The sequence below is a fragment of the Pelobates fuscus genome, chromosome 11 (assembly GCF_036172605.1).
Source record: "Pelobates fuscus isolate aPelFus1 chromosome 11, aPelFus1.pri, whole genome shotgun sequence".
NCBI lineage: Eukaryota > Metazoa > Chordata > Amphibia > Anura > Pelobatidae > Pelobates > Pelobates fuscus.
Window position 1 is genome coordinate 91686169 of NC_086327.1, and position 23210 is coordinate 91709378.

Consider the following 23210-nt stretch of genomic DNA (forward strand, 5'->3'; position numbering starts at 1 on the left):
CGGTTCATGCCTTGTGAAACACACCATTCCTGTATTGTGCATTCATTTTACATAGAGTAGCCCTGCTATTAGGGGCATTCGCCATACCTCCCAAATGGGACACTATTTAGGAGGAACAGTCCCTATTTTGGGCCCAAACCCCTCTGTCCCTCTTTTCTATCCATTTGCCTCCTTTCAGGGAGCTCAGTATTCCAATTGTGAGTGTATAACAGAGCTCCGCAGCAGTAATACTCACTGTAATATATTTTTAAACTATAATAAATGTGTTTATAAATCAATCTGTGTAAATAAGATACATTGTTACCATTTACATTGTAATTGCATAAGTGGTTGTTATTATTAAGTAGCCTGAGATATCTCATAACAAGCCCACTAACACCCCTAAGTGACAGTGTCCCTCTTATTACCCCACTAACACCACTAAGTGACAGTGTCCCTCTTATCACCCCACTAACACCCCTAAATGACAGTATCCCTCTCATTACCCCACTAACACCCCTAAGTGACTGTGTCCCTCTCATTACCCCACTAACACCCCTAAGTGACAGTGTCCCTCTTATTACCCCACTAACACCCCTAAGTGACTGTGTCCCTCTTATTACCTCACTAACACCCCTAAGTGACCGTGTCGCTCTTAATACCCCACTAACACCCCTAAGTGACAGTGTCCCTCTTAATACCCCACTAACACCCCTAAATGACAGTGTCCCTCTTTTTACCCCACTAACACCCCTAAATGACAGTGTTCCTCTCATTACCCCACTAACACCCCTAAGTGACAGTGTCCCTCTTATTACGCCTAAGTGACAGTGTCTCTCTTATTACCCCACTAACACCCCTAAGTGACAGTGTCCCTCTTATTACCCCACTAACACCCCTAAGTGACAGTGTCCCTCTTATTACTCCTAAGTGACAGTGTCTCTCTTATTACCCCACTAACACCCCTAAATGACAGTGTCCCTCTCATTACCCCACTAACACCCCTAAGTGACAGTGTCCCTCTTATTACTCCTAAGTGACAGTGTCACTCTTCTTACCCCACTAACACCCCTAAATGACAGTGTCCCTCTCATTACCCCACTAACACCCCTAAGTGACAGTGTCCCTCTTATTACCCTTAAGTGACAGTGTCTCTCTTATTACCCCACTAACACCCCTAAGTGACAGTGTCCATCTTATTACCCCTAAGTGACAGTGTCTCTTTTATTACCCAACTAACACCCCTAAGTGACAGTGTCTCTCTTATTACCCCACTAACACTCCTAAGTGACAGTGTCCCTCTTATTACCCCTAAGTGACAGTGTCCCTCTTATTACCCCACTAACACCCCTAAGTGACAGTGTCCCTCTTATTACCCCACTACCACCCCTAAGTGACAGTGTCCCTCTTATTACCCCACTAACACCCCTAAGTGACAGTGTCCCTCTTATTACCCCTAAGTGACAGTGTCCCTCTTATTACCCCACTAACACCCCTAAGTGACAGTGTCCCTCTTATTACCCCACTAACACCCCTAAGTGACAGTGTCCCTCTTATTATCCCTAAGTGACAGTGTCTCTCTTATTACCCCACTAACACCCCTAAGTGACACTGTCCCTCTTATTACCCCTAGGTGACAGTGTCTCTCTTCTAACCCCTAAGTGACAGTGTCCCTCTTATTACCCCTAGGTGACAGTGTCCCTCTTATTACCCCACTAACACCCCTAAGTGACAGTGTCCCTCTTATTACCCCTAGGTGACAGTGTCCCTCTAATTACCCCTAAGTGACAGTGTCCCTCTAATTACCCCTAAGTGACAGTGTCCCTCTTATTACCCCTAGGTGACAGTGTCCCTCTTATTACCCTTAAGTGACAGTGTCCCTCTTATTACCCTTAAGTGACAGTGTCTCTCTTATTACCCCACTAACACCCCTAAGTGACAGTGTCCATCGTATTACCCCTAAGTGACAGTGTCTCTTTTATTACCCAACTAACACCCCTAAGTGACAGTGTCTCTCTTATTACCCCACTAACACCCCTAAGTGACAGTGTCCCTCTTATTACCCCTAAGTGACAGTGTCCCTCTTATTACCCCACTAACACCCCTAAGTGACAGTGTCCCTCTTATTACCCCACTGCCACCCCTAAGTGACAGTGTCCCTCTTATTACCCCACTAACACCCCTAAGTGACAGTGTCCCTCTTATTACCCCTAAGTGACAGTGTCCCTCTTATTACCCCACTAACACCCCTAAGTGACAGTGTCCCTCTTATTACCCCACTAACACCCCTAAGTGACAGTGTCCCTCTTATTATCCCTAAGTGACAGTGTCTCTCTTATTACCCCACTAACACCCCTAAGTGACAGTGTTCCTCTTATTACCCCTAGGTGACAGTGTCTCTCTTATTACCCCTAAGTGACAGTGTCCCTCTTATTACACCTAGGTGACAGTGTCCCTCTTATTACCCCACTAACACCCCTAAGTGACAGTGTCCCTCTTATTACCCCTAGGTGACAGTGTCCCTCTAATTACCCCTAAGTGACAGTGTCCCTCTAATTACCCCTAAGTGACAGTGTCCCTCTTATTACCCCTAGGTGACAGTGTCCCTCTTATTACCCCACTAACACCCCTAAGTGACAGTGTCCCTCTTATTACCCCTAGGTGACAGTGTCCCTCTAATTACCCCTAAGTGACAGTGTCCCTCTAATTACCCCTAAGTGACAGTGTCCCTCTTATTACCCCTAGGTGACAGTGTCCCTCTTATTACCCCACTAACACCCCTAAGTGACAGTGTCCCTCTTATTACCCCTAGGTGACAGTGTCCCTCTTATTACCCCACTAACACCCCTAGGTGACAGTGTCCCTCTTATTAGAGCTGATAGGAGGTCTGCATTGCTGGCTCTATGGAACAATCCCCATTGGTTCACAAACTGAGCTCTCTGACATGCGCAGTACGAGTAGCACAAACAGCAGTAACCCTGGGAAATCCAGCGCTGTGTCTGTCCTGCAGAATTAACCCTCGGGGTGTGAATGTTCGGCCCGTGTTCCGGATCTCCCCCGCCGTGGTAGTCAGACCCGCGGCGCTCATTGTAAACCATGAAGCAGCGGCTGCAGAGCGCCTGGGCCGGCACCTCTAGTACCTCCCGGCTGGCCCGGCCCCGCCATGCTGGCACCGGAGAGGGGGCCCCGGACTGCCAGCCACCGCCCAGCACGTCCGAGAGCGGGGAGACGAGCCTGGAGATACCCGCCTTACTGGTGGAGGATGGCATGTGTGTGACCGTGCTGGAGCCTGGCCAGGTCAGTACCCGGACTATCACTGCCCACGGACTACCACTCCCGTCACTGCCCCCGGACTACCACTCCCGTCACTGCCCCCGGACTACCACTCCCGTCACTGCCCCCGGACTACCACTCCCGTCACTGCCCCCGGACTACCACTCCCGTCACTGCCCCCGGACTACCACTCCCGTCACTGCCCCCGGACTACCACTCCCGTCACTGCCCCCGGACTACCACTCCCGTCACTGCCCCCGGACTACCACTCCCGTCACTGCCCCCGGACTACCACTCCCGTCAGCCGGCAGAGCTGAGTTATAAAGTGTGCGTTCATTAATGGAGAATATCCTGGCGATTCTTTTAAATCATAGTTAGGATTCCTCATTTACTGAGATTATCCAGCATGATGTAGGGGCTATTACATGCTCAAATAAGAAAGTATTCCCTAAATATGTATGCCCCCAAACCAGTTAAAGGGACACTATAGGCACGCAGACCACTTCAGCTCATTGAAATGGTCTGGATGTAGTGTCCCTGTCCACCTTAGTCTTGCAGTTTTTGAGAAACTGCAATGTACTGCCACAGCCCAGTCTCTCCCCCCCCCCCCACTCCCTCTATACTAAATAAAACGCCCCCCCCCTCTATACTAAATCCCAGTCCCCCCCTCTATACTAAATCCCAGTCCCCCCCTCTATACTAAATCCCAGTCCCCCCCTCTATACTAAATCCCAGTCTCCCCCCCTCTATACTAAATCCCAGTCTCCCCCCTCTATACTAAATCCCAGTCTCCCCCCTCTATACTAAATCCCAGTCTCCCCCCTCTATACTAAATCCCAGTCTCCCCCCTCTATACTAAATCCCAGTCTCCCCCCTCTATACTAAATCCCAGTCTCCCCCCCCCTCTATACTAAATCCCAGTCTCCCCCCCCCCCTCTATACTCAATCCCAGCCCCCGTCCCCCCTCTATACTCAATCCCAGCCCCCGTCCCCCCTCTATACTCAATCCCAGCCCCCGTCCCCCCTCTATACTCAATCCCAGCCCCCGTCCCCCCTCTATACTCAATCCCAGCCCCCGTCCCCCCTCTATACTCAATCCCAGCCCCCGTCCCCCCTCTATACTCAATCCCAGCCCCCGTCCCCCCTCTATACTCAATCCCAGCCCCCGTCCCCCCTCTATACTCAATCCCAGCCCCCGTCCCCCCTCTATACTCAATCCCAGCCCCCGTCCCCCCTCTATACTCAATCCCAGCCCCCGTCCCCCCTCTATACTCAATCCCAGCCCCCGTCCCCCCTCTATACTCAATCCCAGCCCCCGTCCCCCCTCTATACTCAATCCCAGCCCCCGTCCCCCCTCTATACTCAATCCCAGCCCCCGTCCCCCCTCTATACTCAATCCCAGCCCCCGTCCCCCCTCTATACTCAATCCCAGCCCCCGTCCCCCCTCTATACTCAATCCCAGCCCCCGTCCCCCCTCTATACTCAATCCCAGCCCCCGTCCCCCCTCTATACTCAATCCCAGCCCCCGTCCCCCCTCTATACTCAATCCCAGCCCCCGTCCCCCCTCTATACTCAATCCCAGCCCCCGTCCCCCCTCTATACTCAATCCCAGCCCCCGTCCCCCCTCTATACTCAATCCCAGCCCCCGTCCCCCCTCTATACTCAATCCCAGCCCCCGTCCCCCCTCTATACTCAATCCCAGCCCCCGTCCCCCCTCTATACTCAATCCCAGCCCCCGTCCCCCCTCTATACTCAATCCCAGCCCCCGTCCCCCCTCTATACTCAATCCCAGCCCCCGTCCCCCCTCTATACTCAATCCCAGCCCCCGTCCCCCCTCTATACTCAATCCCAGCCCCCGTCCCCCCTCTATACTCAATCCCAGCCCCCGTCCCCCCTCTATACTCAATCCCAGCCCCCGTCCCCCTCTATACTAAACCCCAGCCCCCGTCCCCCCTCTATACTAAACCCCAGCCCCCGTCCCCCCCTCTATACTAAACCTCAGTCCCCGTCCCCCCCTCTATACTAAACCTCAGTCCCCGTCCCCCCCTCTATACTAAACCTCAGTCCCCGTCCCCCCTCTATACTAAACCTCAGTCCCCGTCCCCCCTCTATACTAAACCTCAGTCCCCGTCCCCCCTCTATACTAAACCTCAGTCCCCGTCCCCCCTCTATACTAAACCTCAGTCCCCGTCCCCCCCTCTATACTAAACCTCAGTCCCCGTCCCCCCCTCTATACTAAACCTCAGTCCCCGTCCCCCCCTCTATACTAAACCTCAGTCCCCGTCCCCCCCTCTATACTAAACCTCAGTCCCCGTCCCCCCCTCTATACTAAACCTCAGTCCCCGTCCCCCCCTCTATACTAAACCTCAGTCCCCGTCCCCCCCTCTATACTAAACCTCAGTCCCCGTCCCCCCCCTCTATACTAAACCTCAGTCCCCGTCCCCCCCCTCTATACTAAACCTCAGTCCCCGTCCCCCCCTCTATACTAAACCTCAGTCCCCGTCCCCCCCTCTATACTAAACCTCAGTCCCCGTCCCCCCCTCTATACTAAACCTCAGTCCCCGTCCCCCCCCCCTCTATACTAAACCTCAGTCCCCGTCCCCCCCCTCTATACTAAACCTCAGTCCCCGTCCCCCCCCCTCTATACTAAACCTCAGTCCCCGTCCCCCCTCTATACTAAACCTCAGTCCCTGTCCCCCCTCTATACTAAACCCTGGACCCTGTTTAAAAAAAAAAAAAAAAAACAATATTAGCAAACAAGCAGACTCCAGTCACATTGCCGCTGCCAGTATGCAACTCTGGAGTCCAGCCTTTGGTTTACCCCCAATGGCGCCGTCTGCACCCTGTGCCATAGCAGATTCTCCCGCTACTCCTTGAAATCCTGTGAAGGTGGAGCACGTTGGTGTCACGTCGGAGTGTGAGGTGGCGTTGTGTGCCTCCATGCACCTTCATGTCCTCCACTGTCCAGCCGTGGCCATTTCAACACTGACCAAAACACTCACTGACAGACAAACACATTTACACATTCTCACAAATCATTTTATTTATTGCTTCCTACATTTGGGAGCTGGTGTGGGGCCTTTCCTTGGGGTCCAGTGGGAATCCTCTCTGGAGATCTCCCTTCCTGCTCCTCACTGCTCCCTCACGCGTGCAGTTATTGATGCCGGGCCGGAATGGTGTTGTTTTCCGGCACCTGGCATTACTACACCCGCGAGGGGAGGAGCAGGAAGAACAGACTGAGCTCCATCGCCGCTGCCAGAGTCCTCTTCCCCGGCCTGGTAAATTTTTTAGCAGAGTAGGCACCTGCAATGTGGGGAGAGCAGGTGCCTCCTCTGCCTTAAAAGTAAGCATATCAAACTTGCCAGGCCGCAAATATATTCATTGTGAGACACAAAGCACATTGGCATCCACTTCACGGTTAACCCCCCCCCCCCCCCCTCATTCCACTGCCCAAGTAAACAAAAAGTCACAATGTAGAAAATATATCCCTAATGAAAACATGCAAGCATTTAATTATGCATTTTCTTTTCCTTTTGGGGTATGTTTAAAACAGCTTGCAAATGCTGCAGATCTCCAGTCTGCTGCTTTTGCAGGCCCTACCATTCCTCCCCAATCCAAACTTTCTGTGGCTGTCCTACAGATTTCCCTATATAGCTCATTAAGACTTTTTTCCAAGGTGCTCTGGGCAATTGCTGGCACAAAACGAGGATACTCTCTTCACAATATATAAAGCGTTTCGAAGTTTAAAATTTTTTGGGAGTGTTTCTACAGCGTGCTGCAGGGATTATGGTACCAGGAGGTCACTGGCGCACCCCCTGCAAATAGTAGAAATAGGGAAGCCCAGTAAACGCCAGGTAAGGATTCAAACTGTTCTAAAATTGTTTGACTTCTTACAATGCGGCACCAAGGCACTTCTGGCATAACTACTACAGCTACATCTTTTAAAAGGACATGCATCACTTTGAGAAAGCTGTTTCATTCAAAACCTTTTGTTTTGAATGAGACAGTTGCCTCACTCTACAGGCTGAAAAAAGCAGGTAAATCTAATTAGTTTCTTCATATTTATCTGCTTCTTTCTTATGCTTTATACACCAACTCACTTCTTTTAATCGCTCTTGTATATAAATTTAACAATGTTCTACATATATATTTAAAGAGAAGCAGGAAGTACTGAAATTTGAAAACCTACAACAGAGCTGGAATGTTCTGCTATTTTTATTTGAAATAATGTAATATTCAATGTTGATGCGTGTTCCTATGATAAAAGCCTTATGTCGTTTTTCTTACTGTAAACACAACTATTAGATACATATATTGGAAGCCTTCTCTAACTTTGTCTTAATTGTATATATTGTATGCTTTGTCTTTTAGAAATTAACCTTCTATGGAAAATGCCGCCTAACTTGCCTGTATGGCAGTGTGCAAGTTTTGGGCTTTACTGTCACCCGTAACCAATCGAATTGTGAACTTTTATCACCACATACTCTTTCACCATTGTCAATTGAAGGACTAATGAATAAGAAATCATCAAAAACTCGAAAAGAGATCCGTATGGAGGCCAGGGCATCAATGCGAGGATGTCTTTCTCTCGGTAAAAAATACTTTTATTTATTAAAAGAGAATATATATATATATATATTTTATATCTATAGGACTTTTGTCTTGGAAATGGATTGTAGGTCACTATGTAGTAGTTTAACCCCTTTGCAGATCAGGGAACAGTCCTTACATGTTAATAAATTGTGTCTGACAATTACCACATTATAAAAAAAATATATGTATTTAGATAATTCCTTTTTTCCCCCCTGTGTTTTCCAATGTCTCCTCTCATAGATTGCAGACGTGCTGTAATGAAGAGCTTTAAATCATCATCCTCAATTTTGCTTCTGGAACGTATAGAAAATTCAGCAACAAATTTTATCCTGTCTCACCCAGATTATGCAAATTTATTCTCTACTAAACCGGTATGTCCATTTTAGCTTTTTGTTTGTGTGGAATGTTCACACATTTTTATTTTACAATTGTCTGAAAAATAAATTAGATTGTAAACAAGAAAAAGTTGTTCTCTTAGAAAGAAAAATGGGCTACAAATGACCCTCAATTTTAAAGAGTAGACTGAAAGTAGGTCAGGGTGCTCCATATTCCATATCCTTTGCATTCTTTCAAAGTTGAGACTTTTTAAAGGTACTCTATAGTCACCAGAACAACAACCGCTTAATATAGATATTCTGGTGTATACTGCCTGTGCCTGCAGGCTTTTTAATGTAAACAATGGCTTATCCTAAAAAGTGTTTACATTACTGCCTAGTAACACCTCTAGTGGCAGTCACTCAGACAGGCACTAGAGGTGCTTCCTTGGTTGCAGCAATGGACATCTCCATCTTAGCCCCATTACAATAATTGCAATAAGCTCTGTCTTTTGCAATTGGCAGTCATCATAGAGAAAATCTCTCTCATTCCACCTGTATCCACGCTTCCTTGTCTTACCAATTTATACGCTCATCTTCCTATCTGGGAATGCCTGCTGCCTGATGAATGTGTTTAAATAATTGATTAGTGATAATCCATCTTCAGGACTCAATGTGTGTATGTGCAATGTTAGATGGGTGACATTGTTTCACAAATTTTATGTATCTATGACTCTTATACTCTACTGTTTTGTATTCGTAGCTATATTTACGTGTCAAAAGTCTTTGAATATAAATATAGTTTTTTTTGTACAAACATAGAGAAAGTATACAGAGAACAGGAGAAATGAAACTGATTGTATATATCCTCTTCACTAGCAATGCTTTCTGTGCATTTGCCTTATCTGGACCGGATTATGTTATAATTTGTTAAATTTCTAATATAAATGGAAAAGGAAACGGCATTTGATAACAAGATATAGGTAATGTTTTATTGAATGGTGTGAGTTCTTTAATGTTCCTTCATCTTCTTAAACAGAAAGAAAAAGTATCTTCCTCCTTTGACAATGCGGTTTTACACTCTATTGGAATTGAAAATCAAGATCCAGATACAGGCATTAATGTGTCTGACCAGTGGAAATCTTCACTACAGCAGTTAACTCATGCTTGCATTGGTAAGTATTGGAAAATAATTTACTCTTTTACTTGTTGTTAAAAGTGTTTTGTTTTTGTTTTACAGCCTAACATCTATAAACCTTTTATGGCACTCTCTGCAGGTTCAACTAAAATTAAGCAATATTCTGCCTTTCATACTGCCTTTAGAGTTAGTTCTGAGATTTCACATCTAACCTCAGATTTACTGAGAATTACTTGGTCAGCAACGCAGAATTGCTGATGGAGTCTTGAAGTTTAAGTCATATGACGTGTGTGTTTTATTTTTACTTTTTTTTTTTTTAGTTAGTTGTAGTACTAAAAGAAAAAAACAATAAACAATGGCAAAAGAAGGGTTATTTATATTTGTATTCATATATTCTTTATTTTAATACATTTGATTAAAGGGCCACTCTAGGCACCCAGACCACTTCAGCTTAATGAAGTGGTCTGGGTGCCAGGTCCTTCTAGGGTTAACCCATTTTTTCATAAACATAGCAGTTTCAGAGAAACTGCTATGTTTGTGAATGGGTTAAGCCTTCCCCTATTTCCTCTAGTGGCTGTCTCACTGACAGCCGCTAGAGGCGCTTGCGTGATTCTCACTGTGAAAATCACAGTGAGAGCACGCAAGCGTCCATAGGAAAGCATTATGAATGCTTTCCTATGTGACCGGCTGAATGCGCGCGCAGCTCTTGCCGCGCATGGGCATTCAGCCGACGGGGAGGAGAAGAGGAGGATCGGAGGAGGAGAGCTCTCCGCCCACCGCTGGAAAAGGGTAAGTTTTTACCCCTTACCCCTTTCCAGAGCCGGGCGGGAGGGGGTCCCTGAGGGTGGGGGCACCCTCAGGGCACTCTAGTGCCAGGAAAACGAGTGTTTTCCTGGCACTAGAGTGGTCCTTTAATTTTACTAAACTGAGGTGTGTTAGTGTTATATTGTTTTCTTTGTGTTAATGTTCGAGCGTTCTGTCTTGGAAATATCCACATTTTCCCTTTGACAACCAATTTTAATTTATCAAATGGTTAAAAAAAAACAAAAAAAAAAACGTTTCATTTCTTAAAGTAAATCTTACTGGCTGAGAATATAATTACTAATTTGTGTGTTACAGAAGAAGACCATGGCTGCCCAATCATCCTTGTATGTGGGCCCAAAAATGTTGGAAAATCAACCTTTAATAGATATTTAATCAACCAATTATTAAACCAGTAAGTAGATTTTTATATTTGTTTGATTATGTCATGTGTACGCTAACTATGAACAGAATACACATTTCCCTAATGCTTCTTTCAATCTGCTCAGCATGTACCTCGCCACTTTAGTTTCACATTTTGTTTTACCTTGTATAGCCTTCATGTGTCTTCTCTTTGGGAATTTGTAAAGTGAGAGGCAATCTTCATTGTTATAAATGTATCCATTGTACATATGCATTGAAATATATTGCTCTTATTTGTACATATGCACAACTTGCTACTGGTTTTAATTTAAAGGGACACTCCAGTCACTATAACAACTTAATTTAGATGACAATTGTTATGGTGCCAGGAGGTCTTTTAAAAAATAAAAAAAATTTAAATCAACGAGGAGCTAATGAGCAGGCAATCAGCGCTTCCTGTAAGGGAGATTTAAAAGTTGGATGCCGCCTAGGGATCTATGCTGAAGGCAAGGTTTAACCCCTTAACGTAAGAGGGTGCCTGGGCCATCTGGTACCATAACAACTTTATTTAGCCAAAGTTATTATGGTGATAGGTGTGTCTCTTTAAACTGGATTCCAACTGTGTTTGGTTGAATTCAATCTGAAGGAATTTTCTACATTGCTGACTTCAAAAGAAGGTGCAACACATACTACCTGCTTAACAGTATAAAATCCTAATCGGTAGAAACGCCTTCATTATTTTGGCATACAAAACTAGTATTTTGCTCAGAGTGCTGCTATATTTTGTTATTTTTTTTTTTTTTTTTAAATCAACATATAATGTTGCAAACGTTTGTGTTACCATTACAGGATTGCTCAAAGCATCATAACTACTACAGACTGCTGTAGTAGACTGAGTACCCTGGCGCCTTTCCTCCGTAATGGGACAAACTGTTTTGCAACAGTTTGCCTCGTTGCTTGAGTCCTGCCAGGCACCGAGCCTCATATAATGTTACTGGATCTGGCTTCTACAAACCTGCAGATGCCCATCCTGCCACCCATTCATTGGCTGTGGATAGAAATATGCACAGAACTGAGATTAGCCAGCCTCAGTCCATTCTACGCTGATTAATGATGCTTCTGGAGGGGGAGTTACACCTCCGTCAGCAAGCTCAAATAACTCTGTATGTACAGGGTTTCATACTGAAACTCTGTACTTACAGGCGCCTTGCATTATGACCACTTCAAAACACTGAAGTGGTCATGGTGTTTGGAGTAACTCTCTTTAATGATTTGATTTGGAAGCATACTGAATGTTTTACTATTCAACTTTTTTTTTACAGCATTGGCTGTGACTTTTTAAACTGTTTTTTTATTTATATTTATATATATATATATATAATATATATATTTTTTTTTTTTTTTACAAATTCTGGCACTGTTCCCCAAAAAAAAATTTATCTCTCATTTATCTAGAATATATATATATATATATATATATATATATATATATATATATATATATATATATATATATTTTTTTTTTTTTTTGTAGACTTGCTTTATAACTTCCTGTAATCTAAACAGCCTTTGTTTTGTTTCTTTCTTTAAAATAAAGCATACCCAGTGTTGGCTATCTTGATTGTGACTTGGGACAAACTGAATTCACTCCTCCAGGATGTGTGTCTTTGATGAACATAACCAAACCGGTTTTTGGTAAGAGATTGATGATTGACTCAGGGTAAATTAGTTTTGCTAAATAGCCCGTCTCTGTCCTTTGCATTGCACCATTTACATAAAACACTGCCAGCCTGGGAGCTGCTAATGCCTTGTTGGAAGTGGTTTAACAAACGCTCGTGTTGCCAAGTTTGCCATTTCTGTAAATGTACTCTATGCAATAGAGGAAAATGGTTTAAGCTGAAGGAATCTCAAGTCTGAGTCTGTTACCTATCTAGTATTATCACTGGATGGATTTTTTCCCCCCCCACTAATTGTGGAGAATTGACAAAGGATTTGCTAATTTTAGACCAAACGGCCCAAAAAAATATAAAAAATAAGCTCCAGTTTTTCTTATTTGCTTTTTTTTTCGGCCCAAATTTCTGCACTTCCCATGTCACGGTTCCATATATAATTTGAAATGTCAAGGTTGCTTACAATTTATGAAAGTCTATATATTTTATTTTTTATTTAAATTGAAATTTTAATGATGTTTTTAAATTTTAGGTCCTCCATTCAGTCACCAGCGTGATGCACAGAAAATGGTTTACTTTGGGGAAACTACTTGTGAACAAGAAATGGAGCGATTTGTCGAATCAGTGAAATATGTTCTTGCTTCTTACAAACGAGAACAGCCCTTGATCATCAATACTATGGGATGGGTAAAAGGTAATTATTAGCAATTGTTGGTAGTGATTGATTTGACTGCTTCTCCATTAAATTTTGTTCTGTAAACTGGGGGAATAAAGGTGTTGGTCACAATATCTAAAGTTTGTCAGTTACATAGCTGAAAAGAGACTTGCTTCCATCAAGTTCAGCCTTCCTCACATATGTTTTTGCTGTTTATCCAAAAGAAGGCAAAAAAAACGAGTCTGAAGCGCTTCCAATTTTGTAACAAACTAGGGAAAAAATCCTTCTTGACCCCAAAATAGCAGTCAGATGTCTCCGTGGATCAAGCAGCTATTACACCACTAATTAGAAATTATATCCCTGTAAGTTGTGTTTTTGCAAGTATTTATCCAATTGCAGTTTAAACATCTGTATAGACTCTGACAAAACCACTTCTTCAGGCAAAGAATTCCATATCCTTATTGCTCTTATTGTAAAAAAAAAAATTTTCTTTGCCTTTGATGAAATCTCTTTTCTTCCAGTTGAAGATCACTATTATTTTAATTATGTTCGACCAATATAATCAGCTATGCTTTGCAATTGAAACCTAAAAAGAAACAAAACAAAAAAAAAACTTGATAGCCAATTAAATGGTGAACCTAATAGATGTGAAGATGGGACTTCTTCAAAAACATGCATTCAGTCTAAAGAAAGCCAAAGGAGATAGAAGGCAGTATAGGTGGAACGCCTAAGAAACATGTAAAAAAAAAATATATATATATAAATAAATAAAATATGGCATGTGTATAGGTGTTATGAGTTAAATGATAAAACACATAGGTAGATTGGTGTTCTAAAAGATTTCCCAGTAACATTGTCCAGGAAGTGCATTTCATAGGAATGGTACTACTCTAAAGCCTGGAAATGAGTGAGCCATGTTGGTATAAACAGACGACTAGCGAACGGCACTGGTTGAGCCAACTGGTCATGAAGAGGCATGCATCTAAGCCAGTTTAATGACTGGCAAAGGGAAGCGGGTAAAAATGATTCTGGCAGCAGAGTTCATTACAGATTATAGAGTGGCATGATTGAAATAAGTGAATAAGCAAGTGCCTTTTGTTGCTTCCTGTGTTTAGTTGAAGGTGATCCATTGCAAGGTTTGGTGATCGGTTCATTCATTGACCTGAAATGATGGCAACATTAAAGGGTTTGATTTCAGAGGAAAGATAAGATCTTTTTTGGGGTGGTTTGAGTTTCAGGAAACTGACAATTATCCAGGATGGAACGCAAGTTCTATTAGTGTTATCAGTGTATAAGTTGTACTGGAAGTTAAATGAACAAAGTATGAAGAGTATCAAGAGTAAAAACAAAGCGAGTCTTGTGGATCTTCTTCTGAAACTAGTCGCAAAGAGTAGGTGGTGTCAAATAATACAAAGAAGGAACATTGTACTTTAGATGAAATTTCGTGGAAATAATACATCAGATGAAATTCATAAACTTAAATTCAATATTTGCATATTTGTGATGACATACATACTTATGAATTCTCCATTAAAAAGTGGGAGATGAGATTTTGTTGGAAACGTTACACAAAAGAAATATACAATTTTATGTGGTGTTTTTAATGTCTTTAGAAAGGTGATACATACCCTATGGTGACATTTAATAACTAAACTATCTAAAGCATGCCTGGCTATGTTTGGCCCATATAATGTTATCTTGCATGGTTTTTTTAAACGAGGATACTTTGTCAAGAACACATTTTTTGAGGATGTTAGGATTTTCAGCTGACGTGAACAGGCAAGATCTGTTTACTCACACAGGTTTATTATTCACTAAGTTGGGAATTCAGCTTGGCTAGTTTGGCCTAAAATTAGCAATCCCACTTGTCAATTATTCACAACTATCGTGGCTTAGTGAATAAACCCAGGCTGTGAAATTAAATCTAGTGTATATCTTTTAGTGGCCAATACGCCTTTCTGCTGCTTGCTTTCAGCCATTTCCTAGCCAAATCAAGTACAATTTAAAGGACCACTATAGGCACCAACACAACTTGAGCTCAATGAAGTGGTCTGGGTGCCAGGTCCCTCTAGTTTTAACCCTGCAGCTGAAAACATAGCAGTTTCAGAGAAACCGCTATGTTTCACTGAGGGTTAATCCAGCCTCTAGTGGCTGTCTCACTGACAGCCACTAGACACTAGCTTCCGCTCAAAAATCCGCTACCTTCCGCTTAAAATCACAGTGAGAAGACGCTGACGTCCATAGGAAAGCATTGAGTAATGCTTTCCTATGGGCGGTTTGAATGCGCGCGTTCGGATCTGACATAGTCAGAGGGAGGACAGTTTCCCGGCGCTGTAGGGGTTTTAAGGGTGTGGGGGACCTAATGACCCTATAATGCCAGAAAAACGAGTTTGTTTTCCTTGCACTATAGTGATCTTTTAATACAACGTCCTTATTTATGTCAAGACTGTAACGAGGGTTTGATTTTTTTATTTTTTTTTATTATATATATTCTTTATTTTGGTTTTGTCATAGCATAACAATGCAATAAAGGACAGACCTAAAAAAAAACTTGAAAATTCTGGGGTATCACAGCACCCGGTTCTTAGAGGGACCAAAGGGAGGTAATGAACAGATAGGTATCTTCTGTATGAGCTTTTCCGTCCACTCACTCAGTTATGTTAAGAATTTGTCTGCCAGATTTTGTAGTAGTAGAGTATGGTTAGGTAAGCTTAGTGAACGCTGGATTCACCGATGCCAATAGCCAGGTTATTTTCTACTAGGGTATGATTTTATGTTATGGCAAATTTCAGCAATTTTATTTGTCTAATTTGTGCCAATTTATTCACTTTTTTTTTTTTTTAATAAAGGTTTTGGATTGCTTCTCCTCATTGACTTAATTCGACTTCTGTCTCCCAGTCACATTGTCCAAATTGTTGCTAAGGGCAGTGATGACATGGAGCCCCTGACACAGAATTATGTTCAGAACTCTCCAGGGTTCCTAACAAAAAACAGCTCTCAGTCCCGAAGTAGAAATAAAAGGTCAGATTTCTCTGAAGATGATGAGCCAGACTATGCAGAGAGCCTTTACTTCAGATCATCCTTGGAACACCACCTCATTTCTATTGAATCCGAGTTTTCTGGAGCTGGAGAATCTGGCAATGTGTAAGTAGCAAATCCAAGTTCTTATTTCATTGTCATTGCCTTTATAACATTTAGGAATTCCTGTCTGTTTAATATGTTATATAACCTATGCACTTTTCTTGATTAAAATGCAGAGCTTTGTGGTTTTTCTTTCTTCCATATATTAATCCTATTCCTTTATTAAATTTTAAGGAGGTGCCATAGTAGTATTCTGCGTGATCTTGCAATGATGGGCTATCTCAGTAAATTGCAGAAATTTGATCCTCTGCAGGTTATTCCATTGAATAGTCTATTGCCTTATGAGGTGAGATTTATTATTTATTTATTTTATACACCACAGAGCTTCTCCCATGATAACCAATGTTAAGATCGCGTGTGTGAACGATTTTGAGATTGACATTCTGTTTTCTTCTTTTTTTCTTTTCACAAACTTCTTAGTCTAGTTTTCTAGCAGAGGAAGCAAATCCCATGATTTACTAGGAGAAAGATTAGGAGAACAATACCTACAAATGTTCCATAAGAATGTTGGGTAGAAAACATTTATTTAGCTATTTCTAGTGAAAGTAGAAAATGAATTCTATATTCGTGTAACTTTAATATAACTGACGCTTGCATTTCGCTATCATTTTCCTTTGGCTTAAAATTCATTTATTACACCTTAGCTTTGGTATTTTTATGAAGGGTTTGATTAAATATCTTTAGAACATTGTACTCTGAAAGAACGGAATGTAGTCATTTGGCAAACAAACACAATGTGCCGTCCTCAAGGTTATACGAATTGATTTCCAAATTACCTTTAAACATTTAAATTCCAATTTTTTTTGTTTTGTATCACAAGTTAATGCTAGTAGTCAGTTCGCATTATTTTCGATTATTTCTATGTGCGGTTTACTATGAGAAAACATCAGATGGTTAACTATATTTCCCATGATGCTTAGCCAGCCTAAATGGTCCCATGACCATTGTAAATGTTCACAAACATCTGAGCTGAAAAGCTTTACTGTTTTAGGAAATCTGTTTTTTTTTGGGGGGGAGGGGGGGGTTTAACCCTTAAATGACTTTGTGGTCTAAGAATCTTATTTTGAATTAAAGTGTAGTGGTTCAACGTGAAACATTTTGGCAGAACATCTTGTTTTCCTTTCTTTTTCTAGGTGCCTTTCCGCTCTGTTGCATTGCGTGTGATCCATTCCGATGTCTCACCTTCCCACATCATGTACTCTGTTAACGCCAGCTGGGTTGGGCTGTGCTACATTCTAGATGATATCAGAAGTGAAGATGATGGTCCTGTAATACTAAATCAGACACCGGTCTGCGATTGCCTGGGATTTGGTAAGGGATCATTTTAATTTTTTTTCTGTGTGTTAAGTTTTACTGTTTGTTTATTATTATTATTATTATTATTATTATTTGAAATGACTGAGTAGATTTAAAATATAGATTTGGAAATGTCTAGCTGTTTTATCAGATCATGGACAGAGAGAGTGTGTTTGTTAAATGCAGGATAAGCTTTCAGTGTCATAATCTTTTCATCCATAACATGTGGTTGATGAAATATGTCATGTTCTTAAAACGTTTCTCTCTAGGAATTGTTCGAGGTATTAATATGGAAAGAAAGGTTTACCACATCCTAACACCTGTTCCGCCTGAGACTCTGCGATTAGTAAACTGCTTGTTAGTTGGGAACATTTCCATACCACATGCTATCTTCAAGAACCAGGTAAAAATAGAATCTTTAACAACCAATACTGTTTCTTTTCAAATTAATTCTCCTCAACACAAACATGTTTGTGGGTTTTTAGTCTTATCATGCAATCCTATGAAAGTGACTGAGATCATGGTGGTGGCCAAAGTTGACATCCCAGATTTCTTTGATCTAAAGTGTCTGTTCTAAAAAGATGTAAAAAGGGAGGAATTCCCCCCACAAAAATGTGCCGACTGGTTCTGCTGGTTTCCATGTTGATTACCCCACTTTTAGTACTTTAGACCTTTACACTTTGATACATTTCCAGCATTGTGGTGACAGAAAATTCACTGTAGAAATCCCATAGGGCATTTTTGTTAACTCTGAAACTAGCAATGTGTGCTAGTGGCTTTCCAGCCAGTAATCTTCCTATCGTATTTATCCATTAAGTACAAGGGCCGTCCCATAAGGGGAACCCACTATTTAAAAAAAAAAAAAAAGTTTTTTGATGAAACGTTCGGACCCCTAATGCACTTCAGTGTGTGATCTATATATTATTTTTTTTATTACTTGTCTTTAGGGGCACTTTTATAAATTAACCTTGTCACACCCCCGGATTTCAAGCAGATAACCGGTCCTGTCATTGCCTGATTTTGTTTAGTTCAAGAGGCAGGAAATTGCTCTGGTCTTGCAAAGACTTCTCATTGAGCTGTATTGGGAAGTCTGTGATTGCATAGCCACAGAAAGTCTGGGTTGGGGAAGCAGCAGAAAACGAGAACTGCAGGTTTTGCAAAACTGTTTTTAGATATACCCTCAATTTAAAAAAAAAAAAACAAACAAAAAAAACATAATCAAATATATGCATGTTTCCATTTGGGGTATATAACTTCTACCAAATAGTTATTTGTATTTATTTCTTGTATTTGGGCAGTGGTGTGTACCTTTTTAGGCACCTGTCTGAGCATCTAGAAAAACGTGTCGATCACAAATATCTTGGGTGAAAAGAGTGGCCATCTCTACATACAAAGCTTCACTTATGGTGTTGACCTTTAGGTTTTCTTATACTCTTCATTGGTAGTTGCAAGCTCAGATGGTATTATTTGACAAAGACCCCAAATTGTCAAAATGCCCTTAAACATGGTATTTAGATAAGAGGCCCTTCATGTAAAAGTGGCAACTATAATGTTCTTATTGGGAGCCTGGAGACGGATGCCCCTTATCAATGATCTTTTGGGTAAACGGATAAAATCCTGTTCTTATATAGTGACTGAATATTGAAGCCCAAATGACCACCTATGACTGATTTTTACGGATTAATTTACACACGTGTGTCTAATATATTTAGTTTTATACACATTTGTGCAAACTCCGTTACCTATGCACACATAAAGAATACTGATACAGCTATGAAAAAGACCTCCATATTTTAATATTTTTGGAGAATGACTTGATGCTGAGAATTTGCTGCAAAATGGGGGCACTTAGGAAAAGTATTAATTAATGTGTTAATCTGCTTTGGAGTGTCCTGTCAATATTTGAAATGTTTGCCCCCAACTAATGTGGGAGTGTAACCGGAGAGAAAGTGAATTCAATTATGTATTGCCTAAGCTATGTTGTTGTTTTTTTTTTTTTTTTTTTTTTTTTTTTTTTAAAACATTCATTTATATATTTTATTCTGTTTTCTAATTGAAAAAAAATCATTTTCAAATTTGCAGCGTGGAATTAAAGGAGAAATTCCATATGTGACTGCGGAATATGACTTTAACATTTGCGGATCTGGAAAGATGAAGATAAACAAGAAGTTAAAGAGGCGCGAGCATCAATAATTTCCTTAGTATGTTACTTCTAATGCGGGCATCCCAAATTTGAAAACTGTTTTTACATTTTTTTTTTTTCCAGTTTTTCTCAGCAAATGAACAGCTTTGCTATGTAAATATTTGTTTTCTACATAAAGATTTCAAGTTTTTTTTTTTCAATATTGTGTTGTCGTTTGTTGTCTGCACTTGGCATAAGGTGACATAAGGTGACAGTTGTGAAGGCTTTGGGGAAGTGTTTGACTGCGGAAAACTGACAGAGGTTCAGACCAGATCCTTTTTAAAATGTAGGTTTTGTTACCTTGACAGCTCATAAAGGAAGACTGTCACCCTGATATTGTAGACAAAAGAAAGAAAAAGGATTTGATCCCGCATATTAAAAAAGCGTATTTTTGGGGGGCGGGGCCTGACTGCCGAGCTAAGCAGACGTGCTTACAAAGAGCTCTGGCATAAAGGAGCCTAAATTCAGCTATAACTGACTAAAATCGTGAAAATTGCAGCTTTGCATAACTGTGGATTGTTGCTGAATCGAGTGGGAGCTCGTGGGTACCAGCTCCGTGATTTTTTTTATCAAGATATCCCACACCTCACAAATGCGGCCTAAAGCATACGGAGGCCTAAGGGATGGGGGAGACGGCCGATCTTCCAACCTGGGGGCCTCTCAGAGCAACAACTCTCCTGGCTCCCCGCATCACCCCCCTGGGCCGGTGGGGTTATCCCGGTCCCCGCTGGGGAAGTCCAGATACCTACAGCAAGAGTCTCCTGTCGGAGCAAAGTATACAGGCTGAACCCAAAATGCCCGCTGAGCCACAACCTCCGCAATCTCGAGGGGAACAAGAGATCCAGACATGGAAAGACCGTTTTGAGATGTGGTTCGATCTTATATGACAGGAATTCTGGAGGCGCTTGGAGCACAGAGCTACCCTTCGAGACTCACCTGCTACACCTGCGGTGACAGACGAAGCGACAGCCCATAGATCCGGCACCAGGTCGCGACCCAATATGGCGGCAAGTTCACCCTGCCATCAGCCCCATCGGCAGAATCTTCAGACGCCAAAGCGGCTAAACCCATCTGCCTCCTCCAGCTAACATGAAATTATGCCTTAACCATGTTTATTATATTGGCTGTGAAACAGGGCTCCAACTCTTCAATGCCATGCGCTAATTAATCACTATGTATGTAGCCATGTAGCCTGCTATCCCATGACAACTGTTCAACGTAAGCATACTGTCATAATACAGCTAGAGTGGGCCATGCAGGCTCCCTGCCCGGGCGGCATTTCGCTGAGGTCACACAAGCCTATTTAACTGACATCCTCCCTACTGCTGTGGGTGCATTCGGGCTGAGATGGGCATGACCGTGCAACCATAATTTTACACCCTGTTAGTCTCCCACGCGCCCACGGTGCCCAGCGGCTAACCTACTGGAAAATTAACCACGGTTTAGCATGTTACTTTATCTTTATTTTATCATGATCGACTACGTTAATGTCAATCTATATAGTATGTCTCAAGCAACCCTACAATTTTCCTGTTAAGCAACATTATATGCATTAATATGTTTACATTTAAAAATGTGCAGTTCTATCGTATGCCATAGTCCTATGCCTCTTGAAAAATCGGTATTTACTGTCGTGGCACGGCAAACTTGTCTGTCTAATTTCTGCACAACAAAAATAAAGAATTAAAAAAAAACAAAAAACGTATTTTTCCCCCATCAGGGTGGAATTTGTCTAGACCTGAATTGGATATAAACTCATATTTGTGCAGGCTTATTTTTAAAAAGTGTGCATTAGGGGGGTGGGGTCTGAACTCAGAGCTGAGCAGACACTTGCTGGTCCACATAACAAATACCGTGGAAAAACAGCACAACACAGCCCTGAAAAGCTAAATACAGACCACCAGAGGACAGGCGACATGATGCTGATCTCTCTAGTGGTTGTCGCCGGATGGCTGGGGTCTGCTTATGAGGCCTAGCATGAAAGGCAACTTGGTGACACAAAAGCCCCCCTGTTTCCCTGCTATTCTCTCCCCCCCCCCCCCTCCTTTGGAACGGTGGGGGATCACACTTACATGCAACAAGGGAATCTGTTGCCAAGCAGCGAGGCACACCCGCGCTTAAGATGGCCGCCATGCTGCACCTTTTGCAAACTCAAAAGGGTCCAGTGCTCCGGCAATAGAGAAAGAACGTCGAGATCCGTTTTGAGCAGATATGCCAAGCTTACAGCACAGACCTTCCTTGCATTCCTCACCTGCGTTTCCGGAGAACAAGGAAGCGGCAACGGTTCATCAATCCTGTTCTGGGCAGGAGGCCCACGTAGAGGTGCGTCCACCCCACCCACTCAAGTAGCCGGAAGGCTCCTTGCAAACCGCAGAGCCCTGGGGCCTGTGTTCACACTGAGTGGATTCCTAAGAATGCATTACTGGCTCCCCATCAAGTCAAGACACAGAGGAATTAAGCCTACAAACCTCCCGCTGACCATCTGCATGAAACCTGGCTACCATTTGGGGCCTTTGTGAGAGTGAGTGGTGACTTTAAGTCTGGTGTGGAGACGGGCTGCCTGAGGACTGTTTGTGGTATTTGGTGATCCCATGCTGACCGAAATCTTCATACCATCCTGTTTAATAGTGCAGGGTTTTCTGTTTTATGCTTTAATTATGTGTACCGAGTGGCTCCATAGCTTCTATGTTTTCTATGTTCCCGTATTCTACATTACCGTTTAAAAAATGTGCAGTGTTCTTGAATGCCAATCAAATGTCTCACTATGTCTATGATTCTGTTTGCTCTCGCTGTTGCGGCGCTGCAAACGTGTTTGTACAATCTATGCACATACAAAATAAAGATTTTTTTAAGTGTGCATTAGAATGTATGAGCCATTTCATTTAGCATGAAATAGTTCTAAAGTTAATGATTTACTTGGTTAACAAAAAGGATATTTATTGGCATTACTCACTTATACCATTTATTTATGTCACTAACCCTTCAATCCCTTTTGCGTCATTTCCACCAATAACCTGCTCATACCGTCAATGTCCGTTTCTGTACAAGTTATGTGTTTGTTTTTCTTTCCTAATCTCATTCATGGGACCATTCTACAAACTATGCAAATATGTGGCTGTTAAACAGAACATAGGTGTATATAGAATGCATTTTTAAAGGAACCTTGTAGGAAACATGCAGGGTTTAGAGCAGAGGTCGGCCGCATTAAGCCCGACGTCCGCAATACACCGGCCCGTCACATTCTGCTTCGATTGGCAGGAGCTGTTTGAGCCGCAGAGTTTCACACTGCTCCGGGCGGCGCACATTAGTGGCGCTTGACTTGGCTACAGAGCGGCCGCGAGGGAGACATGTGTGGAACATGGCAAGCTACTCCTTATGGTTCCAGCACGTCGTGGTGGGCCATGCGGACTGGTTTGTAAACTTTTAACCCATTGTGTCATGGAAAAATTGTGTGTGTGTGTGTGTGTGCATATTGTGACTGAGCAAGGAATTGTGCTGGATGGAGTCTATATATCTCCCCAGATTCTGCAAGGTTCCCACTTTGTGTAATTGACATCAGGGAAATGTATTGTATTAAAATGATTATTGCACTTTTTATAGGTGTATGTTTGGTCCCTGGGGTGGAGCACATGGAGAGTAGGGTGGGCCAGTGCTCCACTTCACATTTTGGAGGTTGTTTGGAAACTGCAGGTGAGGAGCCCAGTTCCAAAGTTTCAACACTCTGATTTACCTCACCTGAAAAAGATTGTTACTTGCAGGTGCTATTAAGTTCTCCCATGCCAAAGGAGGAGGGAAGAGTGTGTTT

At 42.5% G+C, this 23210-nt stretch overlaps 1 protein-coding gene across 1 annotated transcript; it reads left to right on the forward strand.

Moving 5' to 3' along the window:
• The first annotated feature begins 2940 nt into the window (after nucleotides 1-2940).
• On the forward strand, nucleotides 2941-19562 carry NOL9 (nucleolar protein 9). Its single transcript, XM_063436933.1, has 12 exons — nucleotides 2941-3276; nucleotides 7624-7843; nucleotides 8086-8216; nucleotides 9199-9334; nucleotides 10417-10513; nucleotides 12059-12156; nucleotides 12664-12825; nucleotides 15636-15930; nucleotides 16102-16213; nucleotides 17061-17238; nucleotides 17493-17626; nucleotides 19306-19562. Exons 1-12 carry the CDS (start codon nucleotides 3076-3078, stop codon nucleotides 19414-19416), a joined length of 1875 nt encoding a protein of 624 aa, XP_063293003.1. The 5' UTR covers nucleotides 2941-3075; the 3' UTR covers nucleotides 19417-19562.
• Nucleotides 19563-23210: the final 3648 nt, after the last annotated feature.

Coding starts and splice junctions, on each gene's coding strand:
- NOL9 (XM_063436933.1), top strand. CDS start 3,076: ATGAAGCAGCGGCTGCAGAGCGCCTGGGCCGGCACCTCTAGTACCTCC. Junction 8,217..9,198: donor ATTTATTCTCTACTAAACCG/GTATGTCCATTT, acceptor CTTCTTAAACAG/AAAGAAAAAGTATCTTCCTC. Junction 9,335..10,416: donor GTTAACTCATGCTTGCATTG/GTAAGTATTGGA, acceptor TGTGTGTTACAG/AAGAAGACCATGGCTGCCCA.